Source organism: Canis lupus, chromosome 27, assembly GCF_011100685.1.
Source record: "Canis lupus familiaris isolate Mischka breed German Shepherd chromosome 27, alternate assembly UU_Cfam_GSD_1.0, whole genome shotgun sequence".
Lineage (NCBI taxonomy): Eukaryota > Metazoa > Chordata > Mammalia > Carnivora > Canidae > Canis > Canis lupus.
Window position 1 is genome coordinate 43,403,506 of NC_049248.1, and position 27,956 is coordinate 43,431,461.

Consider the following 27,956-nt stretch of genomic DNA (forward strand, 5'->3'; position numbering starts at 1 on the left):
AAAAGCCCTAAACTTCCCTTTCTTTTCTCAGGCAATGCCCAGAGGGATACCAGTGTATGAAAGCAGGAAGGAACCCCAACTACGGTTACACGAGCTTTGACACTTTCAGCTGGGCCTTCTTGGCATTATTTCGCCTTATGACCCAGGACTACTGGGAAAACCTGTATCAGTTGGTAAGTAGTAATACGTCTTATTTGAGTAATGCCTTTTTTTTCTTTAGTGTGACAGAATTTGTGTGAGGTTCTATGGGGTTGGGGACATTCTAAGAGCCCTTCAGTGAGGACTTACACAGGTCTTAGGATGTCGTTTCTCAGAGTCAGCTAGTTTACAAAATTCTGTGAATTCTCCCAGATTTCGTCCCTGTGTCTTTAGTAGCCAGTCACATATGGCCGTGGAGGCTCACGGCCTTGGCGGCTTTCTGCCTGGCCTGGGAGTCTGCGATCTCTGTTTACGTCCTGTTGTTTCACCAGACCATCTGCAGTACTTCTCTTCTCAGATTTTTGGATTAGCGTACTTTTTAAAGGAACATCAACTAAACAGACTGTACAAGGCACTATGCTATACATTATAAAGATGAAATTTCTATTGAATGTATCAACATTTTTGAGATTTGTAACACATCTGGACTTGCTCAGGCAGGTTGTGACAGTTTAAAACAAAAAACAAAAAAACGGTCTGCCATTTATTCTGTTGGGCTATCTTGGTGACCGTAGGCAACTTTGCTGCTGGTAATGGAGAAGTAAGTCTAGGTAATTGCTATGGGTCTTCCAGCTTATAAATTCCATGATAAGTCACTGTTTTCTATTTGACTCTGGCATTTGGTGATGCCAGTTCGAGAATGAGAGACATGTCTCCCTCAGGCACGAAGGACCTCTTGAAGGGAAGTTTCTAATTTTCAGATCGTGTAGGGAATTCCCACTTTCTGTTGGACAGCCTGGAGTTCTCTCAGGTTAAAATCTTTCTCGTGAAATATTTGTGGTTAATACTAAATCCCATTAAATATTTATGGTTGAAAAGAATAACAATGAAAACTAAGTAATAGTGGGTCACATATGCATGACTTAAAACCCAAGTGTTCTTTATGTCTGTTTGCTCACTACTAGTGAAGGGACTAGTCCTAGATATTTCTTCTTCTTCTGTCTCCACTGCTCTTTATGCCATGTCCCTCTTTAAAAACCCACCGTATTGTAGAAGGGTAAGGAAGGATGTCACTCAAGATGGGGATTTCCTATGACTTGGACCTGATCCCTAAGATGGAATTTATCTGCCAGTGCTCTTTGAGGGCCAGTAGATAAATAAGCTGAAGTCTTGCATTCTTTTCTTTATACTTGTTTTAGAACCAACTAACAAAGTCAATTAGAATTCTTAGCTGAGAGCATTTTTTCCTTGAAAAATGGAGTGTTTTTCCATGAAAAGAGTGTATCAAGAGTATTTGGAAATGGAAGAGGAGTTTTTCTGTCATAGTGAAGGGGACATACTAGTGACATTTACTCTGAGCTAAAGATAGAGGAAGCCCTTTGGCCCTTGGGGATGCTAAGTGCTCTGCAGTATGTGGGCTCGCCACACAACAAAGGAACTGCTGTACTCAAAATGCAGTGGTGCCCCTGCAGAGAAGCATTATTACAAGTTACTTTCAGGCTGGTCCATTTGATGCACGTGACTCAGAAAATGGTTTCTGTCTTTACAGACCTTACGAGCAGCTGGGAAAACATACATGATCTTCTTCGTCTTGGTCATCTTTGTGGGTTCTTTCTATCTCGTGAACTTGATCTTGGCTGTGGTGGCCATGGCTTATGAAGAGCAGAATCAGGCAACACTGGAAGAGGCAGAGCAAAAAGAGGCTGAATTCAAAGCAATGTTGGAGCAACTTAAGAAGCAACAGGAAGAGGCACAGGTTGGTGATCAATTCTTTGCTACAGACCTTCCGGCCAGATCACCGTGACTAAGGCTCCATCTGATTGTCATTCCAGTCCATCTTTTTTTGGGCACGTTGTCAAATAAAAGTCATTAATCTGATTAAAATAACCCAAGTAACAACTGCAGATTGTGGGTCCAGTTATTCCATTTGTCTTAATGGCCAAATTGTTTGTTAATTTGATCTCTAGTTGAATTTCTCAACTGCTTAGTGTTCAGTTAACTGCTACAGTGGCTGGGAGAAAAACAAGTGACCAGAGCCGAGTATATAGTGTCTCATGTAAGCATAGCCTTTTTGTGAGGAAATCATTAGGATCTTCTTCAGAGATTCTCTATGGTCATGAAAATATTGGTTGTAATTGAAAAGAAGATACATGTAAAATAGTCAAGTAAAATTTGAAAACCGGATGAGTGATGTCATCACCCTAACATTTTGTTTTCTGATACTTATCCAAGTATACAAGTGTTTTTATACTGTTGGGCCAATGATGTACAGTGTAGTTTCTTAGCATTCATTTTCATAGTTGCCCAGAAGAAATCTTTTGGTACTAAGAAGGCAGCTAGGTTCTTGTCTGAGAAATCCAAGAGAATCCAAGAGAAATCCCAGAGTTCTCACCGTGAGGTTCTGCTCTATTTATGTAGGGCCATGTGCCACAACACAGATCAACCTGGAAATGGAGACAGCCAGGTCCTGGGCATAGTCTCCTATACCAGCTGATTCACCTTCCTCCTTCTCCCCTGCTTCATATGGGAAAGGAAATGATCGGGTACTGGTTGCTTGGCTTTGTGTGGCTCCAGTTAACAGCTTCTGACTGGCATGTCATTGTGGCTCCTCCCCTAGGCTGCTGCAATGGCCACCTCCGCAGGCACTGTTTCAGAAGATGCCATCGAGGAAGAAGGCGAAGAAGGGGCAGGCTCTCCTCGCAGTTCCTCTGAAATATCTAAACTCAGTTCCAAGAGTGCTAAAGAAAGACGTAACCGGAGAAAGAAGAGGAAGCAGAAGGAGCTCTCTGAAGGAGAGGAAAAAGGGGATCCTGAGAAGGTGTTTAAGTCAGAGTCAGAAGATGGTATGAGAAGGAAGGGCTTTCGACTGCCAGACAACAGAATAGGGAGGAAATTTTCCATCATGAATCAGGTAAACTCTTTGCACTGGATCACATAAGCCTAAGAAGTTCTGCTTTTCCTAATCTCATTGATTCTCCCATTCCCCGTTGGCTCTACATTTTGGAGCCCCTTCCCTGGGTCCTAAGGCCTACCTCTCCATACTCCAAACTGCTCCCTAAGGGCAGGCAGTGGACATGTTAGAACAGCCCTCTGCTCCCATCCTGCATCCACTCTCTACTCTGGGCCAGCCCTAGGACCTCATGATCACGTTTAACAGACTTACTTCAGCCAAAAGGTCCTTGTCACACCAGTGGGCCTTCCATTCTAAAACTTAAAGAAGCACCCTTCTCCTTAAAGATCGGAACATCAGAATTTAGCTTTCTTAAACATCTCTGTTTAAGAATTGCACATACGGATGCCTGGGTGGCTCGGTGGTTGAGTGTCTGCCTTTGGCTCAGGGTGTGATCCCGGGGTCCTGGGATCAAGTCCCACATCAGGCTCCCTCCATGGAGCCTGCTTCTCCCTCTGCCTGTGTCTCTGCCTCTCTCTGTGTCTCTCATGAATAAATAAATAAATAAAATCTTAAAAAAAAAATTGCATATAATCGTAGATTTTTTAAAAAGAGTCCTGAAACTCTTTAGGTCACCTTATTTGACTGTGGCAAATTCTGGTAATTAATTATTCTAGATATAGTGTCATGCTGATAAATTAGCCTATGGTAGATTAAAAGCCTCCAGTTGTACCCAACTTTGATAAATGAGGAAACTAAGAGAAAGAAAGAGAAGAAGTATGATAATTACTGAGCTTTCTGTGACTATAAATATCATTACATAACACTTATTTTTGGATTTCAAAGACCACCACCAAAATCCAGTTCTTAGGCCATTTAATTCCCCATTTTAAGGAAATGCTGGAAAGTTTATAAGGTATAGAATAGATTACAGTTACTAGTTTTATGGCAGTGTATCCAGTGTCTTTCCTTGTCTCCCAGAGATGCTTCATTGTGACATCCCTTGTATCTCTCACCTCCCAGTTCAATCTCTGCTAGTCCTATTCATTCACAGCAAAGTCTCTTGTGTCATCCCCTTCTTTCTATCCTATTAATCCTACCTTAGCTCAGACCTTTGTATTGTTTCATTCTACTGCAGTTAACCACTGCAGGTTTGTTTCCTCTGATCTTTCTCCCTCTCCTTCATGTTTTATATACTGTTGATAGAGTGTTTCCTAAAACGGAGCTCTCATTATTCACCACCAGGCAGTCCTGGAGTGCCTATCATGCATCAGGGATTGTGATGGGTCCTAGAAGTTCACAGTGGTTAGAACACCATCCTTGTAGTGGAGCAACCACTAAAACTTATTTCTGTAATAATATTGATGGTTCCATATTGTTCCATATTGTTCCATAATTCCCATTGGCTGGAGTGTTTTAGAGGGCACAGATCTACCACAACCTGCAGGTTCAGTAATGACTTTGGGAAGGTAAATAAAGGATAAAGGGGTAATGTATGTGTGTGTTGATGGGAAAGCAATAGGAAAAACGAAAAGACATTCTAGGGTTGGAAAAAAGTAAATTCAGTGTGGATGCCTCAAGCTTGAATTATTTGTTGGATAACAATAAAAAAGTAGAAAAGGTCTTTAGACACAAAATAGGCAAATAATGGCTTCAGGAAAAGGTCCTGAGGTGAGAGATGGTGATCGGGACTGCGAGACTTGACGAGATACTCAAAGAGGTTGTGTCAGGTTAAGGAACAGTGAGCTAGGGGCACAACCACTGATATCTGTGGGCATCGGAGATGGAGCTCATGAAGGAAAATGGATGAATGGTCATTAGAAGTACTAAGAGAACCAGTACAGTGAAGCCAGGAGAGTACAAAGGTTGGAGAAAGCAGGGGAGTGATCAATGGATTGAAATTTAACAGAAAATGCTTCATGAGATCAGAATTGGAAATATGTACTGGATTTGGCAATATAAGTCACTGAAAACTTTAAAGACACATTTCAGTCCAGGATAAGGATGGATACCATATGGAAGTGAAGTGGGAAGTGGAAACAGTGAGTGTAGACTTCTCATACAAACTGCTTTAAAGTATATGGGTGAAATTATTTTTATAATCTGGGGCGGGGAGCCCAGAAGAAGCGAAGTGGAGGTAGAAAATGGAGTAGAATAGAAAAGAAAATGGAAAAAAAAAAGAAAAAAAGAAAAAATGGAGCACAGTCTTGGAAGATGTGAAAATAGATGTAAGTCTTTACAGGAAAGGGGCACCTTATCCCCAGCTGTCAGGAAAATAGGGGGAGGGTGGGTATGGATAAGTTTGTAAATAGGGAGTAGGGAGTTGAGGAAGACAACACCGGACAGTCTCTGGTGTATAGTAATACAGGAAATTCAAAGTCCTATTGAAGGGAATGAGAAGTTGAGTAGAGGCATTAAAGAAAATATTGACTAATGTAGAATCATTATCACAGAGAATGGGAGAGGGAATGACCCTAATCAGATTCACTCTATTTACTAATGAAGCACCAGCCCTGTAGCTGGCAGTCCTAGGGCCCCCTTCTCCTGGCCGGCTCAGCTCCCGGTCACTGTGCCCTGTCAGGCACCCTGGACTTAGAGCAGAATGCACTGCTAGCTGCTTCTCATGTACAATGTTTGCTTCCTGTCCTCAGTTTTGCTCCAGAAACCCCCCTCTCTAAGACACCCTATTTTTCCGTCTCTCAATGTCTACACCACACTTAGTCTTCACATCCTTCTCTCAGAAAACCTTCCTTGACCTCCCCCATGCCACACCTCAGTGGACGTTGCCATTTCTCTTTCCACTGTGTTTTATACATACCCCTTTATGTGCTGCTTTTTACTCTGCATGGACTCACATTCTTTCCTCTCCTAGATAAAGTGCTAAAGGCAGAGTCTGCATATGGCTAGCATTCAGATATTTGTTGGACAAATGAATGGGGGGACTTTTATAAATCTGATTTCACCCTTCTGGGTCTTGTCTGTGGCCTGGAGCCATCTCTCTCTCTCTCTCTCTCTCTCTCTCTCTCTCTCTCTCCCTCACCCTCACCCTCACCTTCACCTCACCTTTCTCCTAGTTCACTCTCTTTTGGGGAAGAGTGTGACTCAGCTTTGTTGTCATCCAACCCTTGTCGTAAGAGCCATCACTGAGCTTGTTAATGAATACCTTAGCACTGTTATTGAATGGTCTCTGATTAATCTATAGGCTTCAGCACAGAGTTGCACTGATTGCTCCCTAGCTCGACAAATAAAACTGGGCTTCTGAAATGTCCTGCTTTGCATGAAAATGTTCACTTCCTCTCATTTCTCCATCTGAAAAAAATTGTAGATTCCTAGAGGCCATGGCTGTCTGCCAAGACTTACTGAGAAACCCCACATGGAAGTCATATTCTTTGTCCCAGGACTCTTCTGCAGTTTCTCTGGTTTTATCTGGAAGAATGACTGAGGAAACTGAGGCCGAAAGAGATTGACTAACTTGTCTAAGGTCTTATGGCCAGTAGGTGTTAGAGTCAGGATTTGAACCAGGTCCTTCGTACTGCAGAACTTGTACTCCTGAACATACGGTATATAGCCGCTCCTCCCCGTTTACCTCTCCACATACGTGGTCATCTCTTGTTGGCTCACCAGTGAATGTGGCTTCCATTTCCCATGCCACAATTCAAGTGTATATCCATTTCCTTTATTGCCAGATCTTCAGAGAACTCTTAAGACATCTGGCCATCTCGTCTCCTACTCATTTCTCTATAAAATTACTGCTGTGGTTTTAGGGCTTAGAACAGTTCACACATATTAACTTGAGTTCCATTTTGCATAGTATTTTAATTTTTCCAGTGCAACATTTCTCAAGCTTTTTGGTCTTAGGACCCCCTAATATCCTTAAAAATTGAAGACCTTGGGGCACCTGGATGGCATAATCGATTGAGTGCCCAGATCTTGGTTTCAGCTCAGGTTGTGATCTCAGGGTCATGGAATCAATCCCTGCATCTGGCTCCTCATTCAGGACAGAGTCTATTTAAGGTTTACTCTCTCCCTCTTCCTCTATCCCTCCCACCCCCCCTCTCTCTCTCACTCTCTCTCTCAAATAAATAAATCTTTAAAAATAAATAAATAGGGATCCATGGGTGGCTCAGCGGTTTGGTGCCTGCCTCTGGCCCAGGGCATGATCTTGGGAGTCCCAGGGTCGAGTCCCACATCGGGCTCCCTGCATGGAGCCTGCTTTTCCCTCTGCCTGTGTCTCTGCCTCTGTGTGTGTGTGTCTCTCATGAATAAATAAATAAAATCTCTTTAAAAAAATAAAATAAAGTAAAATAAATAAATAAATATAAATAAATATAAATAAATAAATAAATAAATAAATAAATAAATAAATAAATAAATAAATAAAAAAAATAGGGCAGCTCCAGTGGCTCAGCGGTTTGGAGCCTGCCTTCGGCCCAGGGAGTGATCCTGGAGACCAGGGATCAAGTCCCACATCCAGCTCCCTGCGTGGAGCCTGCTTCTCCCTCTGCCTGTGTCTCTGCCTCTGTGTGTGTGTGTGTGTGTGATGAATAAATAAATAAAATCTGTTAAAAAATAAAAAACAAATTAAATAAATTAAATAAATAAATAAATATCCTTTGCTGTATTTAGCACCATAGATCTGTAACTCATGAATGATTTGTAGTATCATGCATTGATCATTTAGGAAATACTGATTCATTGAGTTACATAGATCTTCCAAGTACTGACACACACAGTGTTAAAAAATCACATACAGGGATCCCTGGGTGGCGCAGTGGTTTGGCGCCTGCCTTTGGCCCAGGGCGCGATCCTGGAGACCCGGGATCGAATCCCACATCGAGCTCCCGGTGCATGGAGCCTGCTTCTCCCTCTGCCTGTGTCTCTGCCTCTCTCGCTCTCTCTGTGTGACTATCATAAATAAATAAAAATTTAAAAAAAAATCACATACATTTATTAATCACTACCAGCTCATCAGAAAAGTGTAAATACTGTGAAACTGTCAGACTCCAGAGTCCACTCTATACTTGTGAGAAAATGAAAGTGATAAAGACAAATATCATCTTAGTATTATTATAAAATAGTTTTGACCTCTTGAGCCCCCTTAAAAGGATCACAGTAATCCCTAGACCACACTTTAAGAATAACTGCTGTTTGGGGGAAAAAAAAGTGAAGTGAAGAAAAAGTGAAATATGGCATGGACATAGAACACTTAAATCACCAGTTTATCACATCCTAAAGCATCCCAGTCATTGTTAAAGCCTTGTCCCAAGGCTGTCTAGCTGACATGGATGCCCTAAAATCCTCAGTTTTTCTGTGGAAAAAATATGAGGGCCATGTCCACAAATCAAGAACACCCCAGAGCCATTCTCCCAAGCAAACACCTAGACTTAAGGTAGTATATTTAGTTATACTAAATATACTAGTTATATGCCTGGAAAAGACCAGAAGCTCCTGACTGGTAGACAGGAAAAATGTTGAAAACAGGAGATAAGGCCCATCCATTTTATAAAGTGGCCTGGATCCCAGGAGTTAACAGCGCCAAGGGTCCTGAGTCATCACTGAAACCCTCCAGCCCAGGGAGCTGAGACTGGGGAGGGATTGGGGTGGCTACCCTCAGGATGTATCTCCATAGATTAAGTTTGAATACTGAGTACAAGGAGAAATGGAACAAGTTCTCTTTTCCAGATTTATTAGAGGCAGCTCTTTTGCCAAGAATGGAACAGGGAATTAAAGAATAATAGATAGTTTGTTTCTTTTAGCGTGTGTTGTCTCAGGATCCTGGTTTCTGTGTTTGTAGGTCACTGAATTAATTTATCATCATCTTCCTTATCATTTTTCTATCATTTAGGAATAGATTTCCTATAATATCTATTTCCTAATATGCTGCAAGGTGCCAGAAGGCAGGGACCATGATGTATGTCTTTACCACTGTATCCACATCACTTAGTACACTATAGGTATTTATTGATCATGTGTCAAATAAGTGAAACCTTTCTGAATATGGAGACCTAATGTCCCAGGTAGTATCAGTAGCCAGCATTGGCTTAATGCAAAATCACAGATTTAGTCCAGAGAAGTGGACTTCTATGAGAAGTGAAGTAGGGACCCAATGCAGGTGTGGGGTAATGCTCAGGTGTGGATGGCTAACTTATAGTATATAATCTAAATACATATTCATTAAATTAAGTGCTCTACCTGCAGTATACAAAGCACTCCAGGAGATACAAAGATGAATCAGGCAGTGTGCCCCTAAAGAGTTTGTAGCTGATTAAAAAGAAGAGCTAAAAGCATGTGTGTAAAGAACTATAGTAAAAAGTAGAGCACAAGTACTCTAAAAAAGAGGCTCAGGGCTGTGGAAGGGGAAGGAGGTTTGTGGAAGAAGATAAAGGGCTGGACCATGGACAATGGAGAGGATTTCCACAGCTGGAAGTGTAGAACATAAAGACCTGAAGGCAGCATGGCTCAATGGTAGGGTCTGTGAGGGGAAAGAGTGAAAGATAAAATGGGAAAAGTAAGTTAGGGTCAATGCTGGGAGGGTCTTGAAGGACATTTTTAGGACATTGATTGATGCTATTAAAGTGATTATGGGATTTAGCCCAAGAGTACCTGAGTCTTGTCTCGTCCCGGCCATATTTCTCTCTAGTGAGCCCTCCGAGGGAGATACATATACCCAAGGCACTGATACTAACATCTAACACAGAACCTCAGTGTTCTGTGTTACACTGGACTGAACATGTGGGTAGAAGCTCAGATATTTCCTTTCCCTCCCTGCCAATCCAATCTTGGGATCTTAATGTATTAATCATGGTTTTTATTTTTTGTACTTTATGATGCTTTGACATTTTAGGAGCCTTGCTAGCTAATGTGCAAACTTAATTCCTAGACAGTGAACAACTTGCCTGGAAGTGTGCCTTTCATATACAAATCAACTAATCCAGGGCAGCCCCGGTGGCTCAGGGGTTTAGCGCTGCCTTCAGCCCAGGGCGTGATCCTGGAGTCCTGGAATCGAGTCCCATGTCGGGCTCCCTGCACGGAGCCTGCTTCTTCCTCTGCCTCTCTCTCTCTCTCTCTCTCATTAATAAATAAAATATTTTTTAAAAATCAACTAATCCAAACCCTCAGGCCCAAATTTTTATCTAAGGCTCACACACAAAGACACACCAAACCAATGTTTCCCCTGCCCTAAATCACTCCAAGGGCCAGGTACTTTACAGCCAAAATCATTCCTATAGCCCAGAGCTTGCTCAAATCACTCAAACCGCCCAATCCTAAGCTTCTCAGATGTGCCTACTGTACCTCAGCTGTTCCTTCCAAGGAAACCCCCATACAGGTTCTGAACCATGCTTTTCCCTTGCTCCTTTTGCCTCCTAACAGACCATGGCACCTCCCCATGAGGCCCGGCTGGCATGACATGGCATGCCCCCTTCTCTTGGGAACTATAAGTAATAAACTCTTCCAAAGGCAGTTGTCTCTGTGTCTGTCACCTTAGCACTTCTCAGAACAAAATCATAGGTACAATAGGAAGGCATTGCTTTTGGCACAGTGCCCTGAGGTTTGAAAATTTAGGGGATGCCAAACAAATGCACAATTGAAAATATCAGTGTCCTTATATTTTCTTTCATCCAGGAAATTTAAATACATTGTAAGGCTTTCTGAATTTACCCATCTTAAAATCAGGGCCGTTGGGGTATTTAAATTCAGGAGTGGGATGGATGTCACTTGAATACATATTAGTACATTTATTAAAAAGGAAAAATAAGGTCATAATTTTTCAAATAAAAGTCCGATTTGGCCAATTGCTGTGACAGTAAGGACTGGCATTACTAATTATATCATATGGTGGATATTTTATAAAGTGAATGAGCTAAACCTGTGGCTTTAAGGTCTTGATGAAAATATCTTTAAAGCATGTGATAAAATTATTTTTTAATATATTTTTTAATTTTTATTTATTTATGATAGTCACAGAGAGAGAAAGAGAGGCAGAGACACAGGCAGAGGGCGAAGCAGGCTCCATGCACCGGGAGCCCGACGTGGGAATCGATCCTGGGTCTCCAGGATCGCGCCCTAGGCCAAAGGCAGGCGCCAAACCGCTGCGCCACCCAGGGATCCCATAAAATTATTTTATTAAAAAAATTAATGTTGGAAAAAAATTAACATTGACAGTGATGTTTTGAAATTAATGATATTTTTATTATTCCAACTGTTTATTTTGGGTTAAATAAGGTTCCTTTAAGTAAAAGAATAACCCTTATAAGAGTAACCCATATAATTACTAGTAAATAATAAATAAAACCTTTTTGGCATCCTCAGAAATCAAGGAATGGATTACCTTTAACAACTCGGTAAGAGATCATTTGGCATAAAAAAAAAAAGAGAGATCATTTGGCAAGTTGGGTGGTTTACAGTTCTTTGCTTTCAAAAAAATTGAAAGACTACCTGATTTGATTGTCAGCCAGTAGATAAATTCTACTGATAGCTTACTATGTGATTTTGGCATATAACTTGAAAGGAGTTCAAAGATTTAAGTGACATTGCTATAACCAAATCCTTCTGTTCCAAGATACTATTTACTACTTGAATAAGGTTTCTCAGCACTTAAAATCTAATATTAGAAGGGGAAGGGAGAGGTCACTTCTTGGCCTTTTGGCTAAGATCAAGTATAGTATCTGTTCTTATCAGAGAGGGAAGGGAGAGTTGATTTTTGAGCCATGTTTGATTCTAATAATAAATAATACTATGTACAAATATTTCATCACCAAAACCACCAATTGGAACAAAAAACTCATTAAGAGATATATTTTAATAAAATTTTCTTTTTAAGCTTAGTAATTACTTATAAAATATATAATATATATATATATACCTTGATCGATTTTATTAAAAAGAATTATAATAAATAATCCAGGAGAATTTTTAAAAATTCTTTGAGATTCATGACCACAGGAAAATTAAAAAATTTTTAAGTATACTTTATAATTTTTATTTGAAGGAAAGTATTTAGAGGTGGATCAGTAAGGGGCACCTGGGTGGCTCAGTGGTTGAGCGTCTGCTTTTGGCTCAGGTCGTGATCCCAGGGTCCTGGGATCGAGTCCCACATCGGGCTCCCCACAGGGAACCTGCTTCTCCTTCTGCCTATGTCTCTGCCTCTCTGTGTATGTGTGTCTCTCATGAATAAATAAATAAAAATCTTTAAAAAGAAAGGTGATCAATAAAATATAAGAAAGCATAAAAATATACATTAGCATACAGTTCTCTAGAGAATGTGGAATTGGAAGTATGAGTTGAAAGAGAAGAAAATGAGAAATTTGTAAATGATAAATAAAAGTTATATTTTTATTTATTTTATTTTATTTTTTTTTAAGATTTTTATTTATTCATGAGAGACACAGAGAGAGAGGCAGAGACACAGGCAGAGGGAGAAGCAGGCTCTGTGCAGGGAGCCCGACTTGATCCCAGGTCTCCAGGATCATGCCCTGGGCTGAAGGCAGCGCTAAACCGCTGAGCCACCCAGGCTCCCCAAAAGTTATATTTTTAAGTGTCAGTGCTAGAGGGCATCTTGGTGGCTCGTTTGGTTAACATCTGACTCCTAGTCTCAGCTAGGTCTTGATCGCAGGGTTGTTAGTCCAAGCCCCAAACTGGGCTCCACACAGGGCGTGGAACCAAATAAATAGTACTGGGAATTCTATAACTTACAAATATTTAAGCTTTTGATGAAAAAAAATGTCGACTTTAAAATGGAGTAGGAGGGAACATCCATAATATTCAACTTCAAAAAGTACTTCAAGGCCACTGTTGGCATAGGACTCCCCTCCCGGGCATGTACTCATTGAGAGAATACCAAGAGATAGAGGCCACTTAAAAATTCTCCCCTTTTTGCCAAGCATAGCATAGAGTCTATCGTGGGTAAATGACAGGCCCACGTCGTGTGAGCTCACAGTAATGAGAAATAGACCCAGCGATGTGTTTGCCTGTGGATTAGCTGCATAGAGCACAAGATCAAAGCATCATTGCATTCATGGGTGACCAGTCCAGTTTTTCTAGGGTTAGCTGGTCGGAGTCGCGTCCCAAGGGTATGGGGCAAGAAGAGAGTGATGAGGGGTGTTGGGTCGTTGTACACACGCACCATCCAGAAGTGCCGTCAGGGAACACTGTGCTCCGATACCAGGAGTGCAAGGACAGGGCCAGGACGTGGGGGGTGAGGGTGAGGGTGGGGGGCAATGCCTTTGCTCAGGCTGCGCAGGGGCCCGTCTCACACCTGTCTCTGTCCTTCTCTGTCTCCCTGTCCCTGCAGTCTCTGCTCAGCATCCCGGGCTCCCCGTTCCTCTCCCGCCACAACAGCAAAAGCAGCATCTTCAGCTTCCGGGGGCCCGGGCGGTTCCGCGACCCGGGCTCGGAGAACGAGTTTGCCGACGACGAGCACAGCACCGTGGAGGAGAGCGAGGGCCGCCGGGACTCGCTCTTCATCCCCATCCGGGCCCGCGAGCGCCGCAGCAGCTACAGCGGCTACAGCGGCTACAGCCAGGGCAGCCGCTCGTCGCGCATCTTCCCCAGCCTGCGGCGCAGTGTCAAGCGCAACAGCACGGTGGACTGCAACGGCGTGGTGTCCCTCATCGGTGGCCCTGGCTCCCACATCGGCGGGCGGCTCCTGCCAGAGGTGAAAATAGATAAGGCAGCTACCGATGACAGTGTAAGGAAGTACACGCACAGCCCGAGGCTAGGCATGGCAGGCTGGCCCGCGCCCTCCTCTTCTCTCCGGCCTGGCCCCACCGCCCCCATGCTTCTGTCTCTCTTCTCCCTCCTGGTTTGGTTCTCTCTCTCTCTCTTCGGCCCTCCCTGTTTGCCCTTCCACTTTATTCCCTGCTCTGTCCACCCCCATCCCTCCTCCTTCCTTGTTTCTGTTGCCCTACTCCATCAACTCTTCACTTTATTTTACCTCTTTTCCTTTCTCTCCATCTTTGCAAGTCTTTATCAGCCTACCCGTTTCCCTCTCCCCACCTGCTTTGACTGAATGCCTCTGGCCAGTGGATCCTGCCCGGATGGAATGAGAATGGCATCCTGCCACCACCAGTGACCAAGTCGGAGCCGGTTTGGAAACTATCATTGCTTCTGTCCCTCCCACATCCTCTCCTTATAGGGAAACAGCCTGGAATTTAAAGCTCTTATCCTTCTATTCAGACAGACAGACAGACAATACAGCTTAGAATGATTTTCCATGTCTCCTCTGTAAGAACGAGATGTGATTTTTCCAAAGAGGAACGTGGGTGCATGGTGCTGCGGGCAGGGAGGTGTACATCAGAGAGAGCCAGGCAAGGAGAGGTTAGGGAAGCCAGTGCAGAACTGGAGCTAGACATTCAAAAGGGATTGAAATGGAAATAAATCAAAGGAGGGAAAAGTGGGAGGTTGGGGCAAGAACACATGGCGTATGGGGGAGGAAGGAAAAGGGAAGCAAAAGATGAATTTTAAATGTAATCAAATGTCAGGCTCTGGAGGAGCTGCATATAATAGCTTCGTAAAATCTCTCGTCTAGGGGTTTGAAGAATGGCTCCCCTCCTTGGGAAAAGCCATCTCTTAACATTTCTTTAAATTCTAAGCTGTTGATACCTTTTTTCTAGTTTCAAATTCTTATAACCTCAGTGATCCTAATCCTCCGTACCTCTAACTCCTTAACTTCCCTCAGCCCTTCCTTAGCTGGCGTAAGCTCCTTGAGATAGCATGCCAGTCCGTTTCGTTCTAACACTTCAGTTTCCTCTAACACAGCACGAAGACAGCCAGTCCTTTAATTAGCATGATGCATGTGTGGAGGGAAACCGGACAGTCAAGGATGGAATTATTCACAATGATCTGTTTTTAACATTTCAGGATAGTTGTTGACTATATAGATACAAATTCAAAAGGCAGTTAGGATGTGTCTGACGTCTTGTCTCTCCTGCCTTTTTATTTAATAGCAAAATACCCTCCCCCACACACGTCTGTTTAGCTCTTTACAAGCTAAAAATTATTTTTACATTCATTATTTAATTTGCTCTGAATAAAAATTCTGTGAGGCTGATTAAGTGGAGATCATTATCCCTGTTTTTGGATGGGGAAGTAGGCTCAGAGACTTGGGGCTCCTTTAGGTCACACAGCTCATTTTTAATAGAGCCAGAGCTTTAGGGAAAACTCAGTCTTCTCTTTCTCAATTTTAATGTTTTCTCTGTTTAATCACATGGAAAACTGTTTCCAGTTTCTGGAAAACTGTTTATTTAATATCCACTAAAATAGGAATGATAATAATAAAGTGGTTCCAAAATCCTCCTAAAACTAGACTGTTGACCAAAATAAATGTTATGGATGATCATCTTTACTTTAAGTATAATTTTTGATTGTCCCTGATTCTATACCTAGAGGTAAATCTTTAGACTCCATAATTAGACAGTTATATTCTCTGAAACAAACAAGAGATGATTATCATCAGAGAATGAGGGGCAGGTCAGCATGAGCAGTACAGTTTGGGCAACTCAAATGTTAAGAGACTTAAATTCTGATATCCTGGACAGTTTTTTAAATACGTAAGCCAAATAATACATCTTGCTTTTTCTTTGAAAAAAAAAAAAAAAGATATTAGGAAAGGTAGCCAGGAAGGTGGCGACTGAACTTCAGCTGAAGGCAGATGAGCACGTTTGGAGGTTTTGTTTTTGGGTTTTTTTTGCAGCTTCTGTTATAATGTGTGGGGGAAAAAATTTGAGAGGCAGTTGAGCAGATGGCTATGGAAATAAGGCTGTCTGCAACCGCCTTACATCGTAGCCTACAGAGTGCTACCTTTGGGTTTGGGGGGGCCTACACACTCAACACCTTCTAAGCGCTCAAGACACTCTTTGCAGTGGTCCCAAGTGATGATGGTGACAGATTTGAGGATTCCCAAGGCCAGGAGGGCAGATCCCAGCATGACAGGAAATGAGGTAGGCAGGACTATTTCATTCCCAAAGGCTTCATAACTAGGAAAAGCTATTTCATTAGAAGCCATAAAGAAGCACTTCCTAGCTGCTAATGGTGTGGCCGTATACATAAGTTCTATTAATACACCAAAAGACAAAACAAAACAAACCCAGCCTGCATAGAGTTAGTGTGTATCAGATCTATAGAAAGACAAACTATTGACTAGAATTTAACAGTAGTTGTTGCCTTTGGAAGGAGAAATTACAGGTGACTTTTTTTTCTTCCTTACACTTTCCTGCTGTTTACAGTTTTCTACAGTGGACATAATAATTATAGCCACCATATATTGGGTTCTTGCTCTAGTTATGCTAAGCACTCTATATGCATGATCTCATTTAATTTCTTATAACCATTGTGTTCAGTAAGTGGTTTTGTCCTATTAACAGGTGAAGTTCAGAGCTTTAATGACTTGTAGCGATGGAGTCTTCCTGATGTCCAAGAGACCTTCCTGGCTGCTTGAATACTAGCTTCTCTGGGAAGTGGAAAAAACATTTATCATTTGTCTTAGAATGATACAATTGATTTACTCATGTTATATGAAGCCCAGGCCAGAGGAGCAACAAATACCTCTTTAGGCTAGAATATAGCGCGATTCTTACTGTCAAAATATTTGGGATTCGTCTCCATCCATGGATTAACTCCCCTTTGCCTGAACCACTAGAGTGCTTCCGTAGTGTGCTCGTGCTCTGTGGAGTTGTATAGGAGCTGCTGAGGCCCACAGGCTGGTCTCATCAGTATTGATTCTTAGGCTATGCCACACCTGTATTTTTTCCTGAGATTTACATTAAAAATATAATATTCTCAGAGCACCTGGGTGGCTCAGTGGGTGTGAAGCCTCTTTTTTTTTTTTTTAAGATTTTATTTATTTATTCATAGACACAGAGAGAGAGGCAGAGACACAGGCAGAGGGAGAAGCAGGCTCCATGCAGGGACCCCGATGTGGGACTCGATCCCAGGTCTCCAGGATCACACCCCAGGCTGCAGGCGACGCCAAACCGCTGCACCACCAGGGCTGCCCAAGCCTGTGACTCTTTTTTTTTTTTTGCCTGTGACTCTTGATTTGGGCCCAGGTCATGATCTCGAGCCCCACGTTGGGGCTCCATGCTCAGCAGGAAGTCTGCTTCTCTCCTTCTCCCTCTGTGCTTCTCCCTGCTTGTGCTTGTGCTCCCTCTCCAAAAAAAAAAAAAAAAGGAAAAGAAAAACATAAAATACTCCTCTCTGTGGAAAAAAAGATGTTGAGACATGTAGAGTTTCATCAGAAAGTATTTCATCTGTTTGTTAATTATTGGGCTATGACTGGTGATTGTTTTTCTATAGTTTGGGAATTTTTGCTTTTGCTTTTTGCTGAAACAGAGGACGAGGGGACTTTTCCCATGTCTTCATCTCTAAGCTATAGCAGTATGTGAGAATCTCACCACTCATAGAGAAAGCAGGTGCTGCTGACAACCCAGAAATCACAAGTAACTCAGAAAGCATGTTGTGCTAGCTTGCAGATACACAAGCATTATCTCCTTGAATGCCCACAGCCAACAGACACTACGTTCATGTGCATTTCACTGCAGAGGAAACCGAGCCTTAGAGAAATGAAGCAACTTGTCCAACACCCGACAGTAAGGGAAGGGGCTCAGGCAGTGTGACTCCAGAGCACTGGCCTGTAAGCAGTGCACGCACCAACCCTGAAGCCTAAGTTCTTCAGTTTACTTACTGATGTCATCCTGGGAAATAAACGTAACCTCTCTAAGCCCATTTCCTTATCTATAAAAAAGAAATAAAAGGACTGATGCTATAGGGCTATTTTAAAGATTAAATATAGTAACATTTATAAACCATGAAACATATTACTTGGCCCATTCTTGGTGTTCAGAAAGCCAATTTCCACTTATTGCCCTATACATTTTTGACCTTTTTAGCCCTGAGAAGTAGACATTAGGATTTCTTCTGAATTACCTGACTTGGAGAGGTTTGGATTCCTTCTAAAATCCTAAAGAACCTTCATCTAAGAAGAAGAAATTATTGTACAATTATTTTAAAGCAGATTAACTACAAAAATTTGAGAAAAGCTTGAACAGGAGATAAATGGCTAGGTTCTAAAGCTACTTCTAAAATGCTCTAAATTTTAGTTCCAAGGAAGGTCATGCCTGATAAATTTCCATTAGTACATCTCTACGGAAAAAGCAGTGTAGTTGAGCTTCCTTGGGCAGATCTATAGAGACATGGGCAGAATCTGCCATCTGTAGGTGTTGTAGGATATCTCTTTGTGAAGGACAGCTACAATTAAGGAGGTTGGAAGTCTGGGCTAAATGTCCTAATAAAATTACTTTGCATTTGGGTTGAGAGAAACGGGACAAATTTGTACTGAGTTTAACTTTCAAAAAATGTAATTAAGGTTCTCTGTGGCTTCCTCTGTTACTGATAGTTTTACATGAAAGTTCCTTAGAGGCTGAATTCTAAAAAGGAGAAGTTCCTGCCTTTAAAACTTCGCTAATTCTCCTCTTTCCTCCCCAACAAAGTACAACAAAACAAAAGAAGTAAACACCTCCACTTACAGGACTGAGAAATGACCTAAAGAAATAGGGAAGGGGAAGGGAAAGAGTATGGTCCTTGAGTCTCAGCATGGTTGAAGGAAGAAGCTCTCTCCCTCCCTCCCTCCCTCCGTCCCAGATGAGAAGAATTGAGCAGCTGAGCCAATAGCAGAGACACACAAGCAGATTCTGAGGGAAGGGTGCCTCTGGAGCTGCTGTACATGGGAGAATCTCCTCCAGCTTTTCTTCCCTCCAGTTGGCTCGAATCTGACACAAGAAACAACAGCCACCAACGCTGATGGGGAATGTGAAATGGTGCGGCCACTTTGGAGAACATTGGCAGTTCCTCAGAAAATCAAACACAAGACTTAACCATATGATCCAGCAGTTCTACTCCTAGGTAGAACTGAAAACAGGTGTTCACACAAAAACTTGTACATGAATATTCGTAAAATCATTATCCATAATAGTCAAAAAGTAAAAACTACCCAAGTGCCCATCAACTGAGGGATGGGTAAATAAAATATGACACATCCATATTATGACATATTATTCAGCCATAAAAAGGAATGAGATATTGATAGGTGCTACAGCATGAATGAACTTTGTAAGCATTATGCTCAGTGAAAGAAGCCAGGCACAAAGGCCACATAATATATGCTTCCATTTATATGAAATTCCCAAAAGAGGCAAATCTATGGAGACAGGAGGCAGATTATTGGTTGCAAGAGGTTGGGTAGAGGTGTGGGTTGGGAATGGCTACTAACAGGGACTGTGTTTTTCTTTGGTATGACGGAAATGCACTGGAATACATTGTAAATATACTAAAAACCACTGAGCTGCACATTTTGAAACAGTTAAAATGGTGAATTTTATGTCGTGTTGTCCTTTTATGTCAGTGTTGTGAAAGTTGAAAAAGAAACAATAGCCTGGACTTTCAGTGCCAGCTTTCAAAACCTCACTGAGGGAAGAAGGATTTCAGGAACTACCCGTCCATCTTGGATTCCTGTATACCCTGGTTTTAACAGATTCGACTTTCCCAGTATAGGTCTGTTTTCCTCTAGATACTATCTAAGCCCCCAGTTAGTGCTTAACACTTTTAAGTAATGTTCTTCATAGGCAGTTTTAGTTTATATCATCTTAGGTGGTTAACAGTGATGAATATATATATGTTTGCTCCCTATCTCTCTGTTAATCAGTCAGATCTGATGAATATTGAGTGACTCCATGTTCAGACAATGACCAGACCATATATTAAAAAAAATAATAATAATAAGACTTTCACCCCCAACCTACCCAAGAAACCAACCCCCTTATCAATGATCAACGACCCAGGCAGCCAGCCTGCAGTAAGTCAGACTTGGAGAGAGCCAGATTGCTATCATAGTGACAATCCAGTAAGCTAACTTCTATAACAGTCAGCTCCAAATGGTCAGGACTTGATTAATGCCTGACAGTTTCCCTAATTTTTGTTTATGTCTTCAGCTTAGGACCCACTAGAGAGAGAAAGCCACATCAATCACCTAGTATGCCCGGCTTCTAGTTAGCCCACCTACAGCTTCTAAGTGCCAGCAACCTTGACATCAAGGCACACTGGAAGCCTTCCCTTTTTTGCACTATAAAGCTTTCCCATTCTACCTGCCTTGGAGCCTCTGGCAAAACACATGTGATGGTGGCTGACTCCCTACATCAGGCTCAGAATAAATAGCTTTTGCTTTTCCCACTTGATAGATCTTCATTTATTTCTACACTACAGATAACATACATATTACATACACACTCCATATTCTTTCTCAAAGGAATTCTACTGCATAATCAGTATTGCAGTAGTACATTGGGTAACCCTCAGCCAGGAGTTACCAAAGATGTGGGCCTAGAGGTGGTGGAGCAAGAGCTGTCCAACCAGCTGAGAGTCGTCCCCTAAACCCCTTTGTACCATAAGACTCTCAGAAAGTACCCTTTCCTACTCAATCCCCTCACCTCTCTGAGCAACTTCTTCTGTCATGTATTACCATAGATTCGTTTTCTTACATTTTTAAGGACTTGTACAGTGTGTTTTTATTTGGCTTCTTTCACTCAACAGGATGTTTTTGAGATACATTCATAGTGTCAGTACTTCATTCCTGTTATTGATGAGTATTGATAAGGTAATTCATTGTATAAACACACTCCAATGTGTGAATCCACTTTCCTGTTGATGGACATTCAGATTGTTTCCAGTTTTCATTAGTATGAGTAAGCTTGCCAAGAGCGTTCTTGTACAACTCTCTTAATACTCCTGCCAACAGTGTGGTAGAATTCCAGTTGCTCCACATCCTAGCCAACATTTGGTGATGTTAGTCTTTGATTTTAGCATTTTAGTGGGCATAGACTGTATCTTACTGTGCTTTTAATTTGCATATACCTGCTAATTAATGATGGTGAGCGTCTTTTCATGTGCCTATTGGCTTCTCATAGATCTTTTATTAGTTGCTTACTTAAATTTTTCGCCCATTATTTTTTTTAAGATTTTATTTATTTGACAGAGAGCGAGAGAGCACAAGCAGGGGGAGCAGCAGGCAGAGGGAGAGGGAGAGGCAGGCTCCCCACTCAGGAGGGAGCCTGATAGGGGGCTTGATCCCAGGACCCCAGGATCATGACCTGAGCCAAAGACATGCTTAATGTACTGAGCCTCCCAGGCACCCCTCTTTTGCCCATTATTTGTTTTTTGTATATTATGGATATAAGTCATTTCTCAGATACATAAATGTTTAATTTTGATAAAATCTAATGTATCTTTTTTTTTCCTATTGGATGTTTTTTGCATCTTGTCCAAGTAATCTTTGCCATTACCCAAAATTATGAAGTTATTTTCCTTCTATAGATTTTACAGTTCTGAGTTGTACATTCAGGTCTCTGAGCTCAATTTTTTTGTATGAAATTAGATAGGAGTTGACTTAGATGAATATGTAGTTTTTCAGTACCATTTGTTAAAAAGACTAACTTTCTCTATTGAATTGACTTGGCACCTTGATCAAAGATCAGTTGATGTATATGTGTGGGTCTGTTTCTAGATTCTGTTCTGTTGCCTTGATTGGTTTGTCTATGCTTATTCCAATACTACATTTACTTAATTACTATAACTTTATTGTCTTGGAATGAGATAGCATAAGCCCTCCAAACAAACAAACAAAAAAACATTTTAAAGATTATTAAATAATCTCCTAAGAGATTATTTTGCTATTTGGGTATTTTTTTAAAACGTTATTTTCAGGGATCCCTGGGTGGCTCAGCAGTTTAGCACCTGCCTTCGATCCAGTGTGTGATCCTGCAGTCCCGGGATTGAGTCCCGCATTGGGCTCCCTGCGTGGAGCCTGCTTCTCCCTCTGCCTGTGTCTCTGCCTCTCTCTCTCCCTCTCTCATGAATAAATAAATAAAATCTTTAAAAAAAAATAAAAGGTGATTTTCCTATTCTAGATCCTTGGCGAGTCCCTGTATATTTTAGAATCATTTTTTTGGTCAGTTTCTTCAGAAAAGTCTAGAATTTTTATAGTGATTGCACTGAATCTATAGGTCAATTGGGAATAGTAGACATCTTAATTATATTGAATTTTTCAATCTGTGAATGTGTAGTTTTCATTTATTAAAGTCTTCTCAAGTTTCTCTCAGCAAAGTTGTATAGATTGCGGTGGTGGTCTTGCCCATCTTTCATTAGATTTATTCCTTGGTATTTGTATTTTTTTGATACTGTTGTAAAAGGCATAATTTTAAATTTTTTATTTTCAAGTATTTATTGTTGCCAGAACATAGAAATATAGTTGATTTTTGTATATCGACCTTGTATCTCATGACCTTGATAAAATAACATTTTGGTTCCAATAGGTCCTTTTTGGTAAATTCCATAGAGTTTTCTACCTGCATGATAATATTTTCTGTGAATAACAGCAACTGCACCTTTATGCCTTTTGTTTATTTTTCTTGCTTTATTGCACTAGCTAGGACTTCAGATACAAAATTGCATAGAAAGGGGCACCTGGGTGGCTTATTCAGTTAAGTGTCTGCCTTCGGCTCAGGTTATGACCCCAGGGTGCTGGGATCGAGTGTGCGTTGGGCTCCTTGCTCAGCGGGGAGCCTACTTCTCCTTCTCACTCTGCCACTCCTCCTGCTTGTGCTCTGTCAAACAAATAAAATCATTTTTTAAAATTGCATAGAAATGATGAAAGCAGGGATCCCTGGGTGGCGCAGCGGTTTGGCGCCTGCCTTTGGTCCAGGGCGCGATCCTGGAGACCCGGGATCGAATCCCACGTCAGGCTCCCGGTGCATGGAGCCTGCTTCTCCCTCTGCCTGTGTCTCTGCCTCCCTCTCTCTCTGTAACTATCATAAAAAAAAAAAAAAAAAAAAGAAAGAAATGATGAAAGCAGACATTCTTCCTTGTTTCCATTTTTAGAGGAAGATTTCATGTTTCACCAAGAAGTATAATGTTAGCTGTAGGTTTTCATAGATGTTCTTTATCAGATTGAAGTTGCTACATTCTATTCCTGGCTTGCTAAGAAATTTTATTATGCAGAGGTGTTGAATTTTATTAAATGTTCTTTTTCTGCATCTGTGAGATAATTAGATGATTTTTCTCCTTTATCCTGTTAAAGTGATGAATGACATTGACTTTTTTCCTAATGTGAAACTAGCTTTCCTGATATAAACCCTGTTTGTCATGATGTATTATCTTTGTCTATATCACTAGGTTCTATTTGTTCATGTTTTGTTAAGAATTTCACATCACTGTTCATGAGGGATACTGGTCTCTGATTTTCTTTTCTTGTGGTGTTTTTGGCAGATTTAGTATCAGGTTATACTAACTTTATAAAATAAGTTGAAAAGTGTTCCCTTATACTCTACTTTCTGAAGGAAGTGGTATTAGTATTGGTATTATATCTTCTGTAAATATTTGGTAGAATTCACTTGTAGAGTCATCTGGACCTAGAGTTCTCTTTATTGTAAGCTTTTTAAATTACAGTTTCTAATGTGGGCTATTTAGATTTTCTATTTCTTCTTCTATCGGTTTTGATAAGTTGTGTTTTGATAAGTTTGTCCATTTCATACAAAGTGAAATGACATGAAGTTGCTTACAATATATTCTTTTTTTTTTTAAAGTTTAGACTACTTAGATATTTGGATTTGTTACTCTACCATATCTTATCATACTCTGACTAATATAAATATTGTACAGAAGGTTTCCATCTTATGATGGTTCAACTTACAATTACAGTGTATTCTTATTACCCTATATTAATGCCTGTAGAATTGGTAGTAATGTCCCCATTCCTTTTTCTGAAAATGACCATTTGTGTTTTCTCTCTTTTTTCTTGATCAGTCTTGCTAGAGAATTATGAATTTTCTTAATCTGTTTTTAAAAAACATTTGCCCTTCTTGATTGTTGTTTGATTTATGAATCTCCATTCTTATTTTTATTCTTTCCTTTCATCTACTTACCCACAGTTTAATTGGGTCTTTTTCTTAATTTCTTAACATGAAAGCTTAGAGCATTGATTTTATATCTTTTTTAGATTCTATTATAAGCATTTAACACTGTAAAATTTTCTCAAACCATTGTGTTAGCTGCATTCTATAAACCTATACTATAAATAATGTATTGTTTTCATTATCCTCAAAGTATTTTCTAATTTCCTTTGTGATTTCGTCTTTGATCCATGGATTTTTAGAAGTCTGTTGTTTAATTTACAAATTTAAAGGGATTTTTCTGAGTATCTTACTGTTACCACAAGACTTTTCAATGGAATCAGTTATTTGGATCTGTGGTAAACTGTTCTTGCCCAGGTGACATGATGACTTTCCCTTTTTACCCTCTGAAATTCCCTAAGTATGGTCTTTGAAATTTCTTTTCTTGGTGTCTTCTTTCATTTCTTTATTTTTTGAAACTGAAGATATGTTCCTTATGTATGGAACAAATTTCAACATGATGGAAGTTATCTCCACGTATATCTGCTATGGCTTGTTTTCAGTTTACATAGAAAGATATAAATAATAATTGTTCCATCTTACTATTAAGTTTGGGATAAACTTTTCTTTATGTGAATTTTTAAAATCCAAGCTAAAAATTATTTTAGCCTTCAAATAGATACCACTAAATAATAATCTAATGATTTGACTAGGTCCTTTAGACAGCATTTCTATTAGCTTTGTTTAAGGTTAATATTATTAAAGTCTGAAGAATTTATGTCTTATTACATCCAGCAAGTCCAGAAAAACAATAAGATATACTTTGAACCGAAGCAGTTTTAAATGCAGTTTCGTCCATTCTTGACAAATCAGCCAGTCCATCAGATCTTACAGTACCTTGGGATTCAGCATTATGAAAATTATCTGCCTTGTACTGTAGATTTGCAGAGGACAGCTCAGTAAAAATCTAGAATGAATAAACTCCAGAAACAAGAGTGTCCACTGTATGGGGCCTTTCTGGGTTCCTTTTTAGATGATTGTCATTTTTAAAATAGAGTAGTTTAATCTGATTTAGTAGGTGTCACGAATATCAGGCTGGGAATTGCAGCAAAAAGTGGTTTATCAAAGAAATATATCTTACTATTAAATAAAAAAAGAAATCTATCTTATTATTACCTGAGGTACTGGTCAACACATTATCATTACATATACAGGTGTTTGTATAGTTATGCAGCCAGAAATTCCCAAGGAAATCACCTCTTTTTCTTTTCCATTCTTCTGTAGCTCTGCCACAAAACAAAACCAAACCCTAAGGTAAACCAGATGTCTGAATCAATGAAACAGTTTGATCAAACACTGTAACAAGATAAATTATAATCTGCCAGAAACTTTCTTCTGTACTGTTGTTAAAATCTAATCATATCTAAGGGCAGAAAGGCTTTCTGATGTAGCTCTCTAGAGAAATTATTTTCTTTTCAAAACAGCTGATCAGATGTACTTCTCTAGCTTCATGCAAACACATATCTTCCCTGTTCTCTGAGAGGTGGTGACTGTCTCTGCCCTCTTACCTTCACAATGCAAGGGACAGTCAACATTACATGATAAAATAATATAGTGGATGGCATGGCTACTAGAAAGCTAGCTTTTAAGCCACTACGTTAAGGCTGATCTAATGTAGTATATTCAGGTTAGCACAGAAAGGACAAGCAAGGGGACGTTCAGGAGCACTGTGCTATAATCTCCCATACTGGTGGTGCCCACAGTGGAGTATGTAAAAAAATATTTTGTATAACAGCCTGATGGTGTTTTCTGCTCATTTTGTTTGATTGGGAATTTGAACATTGTGGGCTAACTTACAACATAAAATTTTATAAGGGCAAGATAAACATATATAGTGCTGTATATGTAATTAAAATAGGGAAACCCTTACCATACTTCCTGACAGTGGCTTGGAGGAGTGGCTTGGCGAATTGGGGTAGAACTTCCACTTGTTAACATTCAGTTGGGCCCAGGTTTGACATTTGGAAGTGACAGTTTGAGAGAGTGATGGTGCCTCCAACCCATGGAGGAAACAATGTCTACATTACTCAGTATTGAATAGAGGTGAATTTGACTTATTTTACTGTGTGGTCCAATTCTAGCCAGATGCTGTGGATATGAGACTGAGACAGGAAAACTCAGGTTCTACTTTGGACGGCATTGCCCCTGGAGATCTGGTCTTTCTACTCCGTGCTAGGAATTGACTAGATGAGGTGTTTGGGACCCAGCCAGATTCTTTGGTTCGGTGTAGATTTGTACAAACTTAACCTGTCTTGTCTATGTAGAGCTATGTAGAGCTAATATGGTCTATATTCTAGGCTCATCTTGCTTTCTTTGGAGATAGATTCAGTGACTGGGTTTTCTTTCATGAGATTCTGATTGAATCTTGTGAATCTATGTAGATTTGTACAAACTTAGCCTGTCTTGTCTATGTAGAGCTAAGGATGATACATGGTCATGTTCCCTTGTACATCTTGAGGTTAATTAGGATTGTAGAATCAAAGTAAAAAGATGTCATGAAGAGCATATGTTTCTTCTGCTCACACTCTGGACTATCTGTCCAGTAAGGCCCTGCTTTAACATTTGTAAGACTTTACTCACCTGATTTGCTATCTTTTTCAGGCTACAACTGAGGTGGAAATTAAGAAGAAAGGCCCTGGATCTCTCTTAGTTTCCATGGACCAACTGGCCTCATATGGGCGGAAGGACAGAATCAACAGTATATTGAGTGTTGTTACAAACACACTAGTAGAAGGTATGTGCCCTTGATTTCAGTCAAAGCCGCCAAGATATCAATATGTAGTGTGCATGATAAATATAATCCCTGTCAATTGGCCTGATTTTTTCAAAAAGAATCCAGCATTCCAAATCTGCATGCAGAGAATCAAATAAGGATTTCAGAGCTGCTACCAGCATCATACAAAGATAGGTAAGAAATATGAAGGAATGATAGTCAAGAGTGAGCTAGAAGATCTCAAGAAGACCATAGTGGTCCTGAGGAGCCAGTGGGGTGATGTGAAGCATAAACGATATAGACAGAAGAACTGTGAAGATATGAAATGATGGAATCCCCCTCGTGCCCTCTGCCCCAAAACATACCTTCTTCCTCTTTTCCTTTTTAGCTACTACAACCCTTTTGGTTTTCCCTGAAGGACTAATGTACTGTGCATTTTTATTATACCCAATTCTGTCTCTCATCAAACACCCCCACATATCCATAAATATATTTGATGTGTGAATAGGTAAGCTGAAACCCCTCTTACTTCGGCACTCTGTATCACAGGGAAAGAGCAGCCACTGTTGAATCATAGCGTATCTGCAGTAATGTTGCTGTCAGTGCCTGAACTTGGTATTGAGTGGCTCTTCCACGACAGTGCTGCACACTGAGGAATATCAGGATTTTCCATGACACCACAGTCCCCCAGCAAGTGTAAGCTCTTTGTCCAATTATGGTCTATACTCCAGGCTCATCTTGCTTTCTTTAAAGATAGATTCAGTGACTGGGTTTTCTCTCATGAGATTCTGATTGATTCTTGTGAATCTTCTTCTTTTGATTCATGTTGGTTTAGCTGAGCTGTCCTACTGTAGATCCAGAATATTCTTGAGGCCTCAGATTACTTTTCTTCAGACTTCAGACTTCCAGGCTAACCCAACAATAACCAGAGTCTCTGAGATAAGGAGATTCAAAATTATCCTGATGTCCGTGGAATGAATTATTTTTTGAGTCATTTAAGCCCAATACTGCTTCTACTCTGAGAGAAAGGGAGAGAGAGAAAATATGTGTGTGTGTGTGTGTGTTCGTGTGTGTTCATTTGTGTTCATTCAGCAGAGGTGTCTTTGATAAAGGGAAAAACCCCCAGAAAGAAATTCCTCTGGCTTGTCACATTCCCGCATGTAAGCAAGATGTTAAACTATACCTAGACTAATCTTGAGAATGCATCAAGTGAAAAGAATAT

The 27,956-nt window shown here is 40.6% G+C and overlaps 1 protein-coding gene and 1 pseudogene across 4 annotated transcripts in view; both read left to right on the forward strand.

The window, feature by feature from the left end:
- Window positions 1-27,956, forward strand: part of SCN8A (sodium voltage-gated channel alpha subunit 8) — a 173,901-nt gene that overhangs the window by 98,644 nt on the left and 47,301 nt on the right. For all 4 annotated transcript variants that reach the window (XM_038577714.1, XM_038577713.1, XM_038577712.1 and 1 more), the window contains 5 exons: window positions 32-173; window positions 1,688-1,894; window positions 2,756-3,049; window positions 13,320-13,682; window positions 26,623-26,755. In XM_038577714.1, the coding sequence (XP_038433642.1) occupies window positions 32-173; window positions 1,688-1,894; window positions 2,756-3,049; window positions 13,320-13,682; window positions 26,623-26,755 (1,139 nt within the window). The remainder of the gene's footprint in view (window positions 1-31; window positions 174-1,687; window positions 1,895-2,755; window positions 3,050-13,319; window positions 13,683-26,622; window positions 26,756-27,956) is intronic.
- Window positions 11,656-11,778, forward strand: LOC119866462 (annotated as a pseudogene).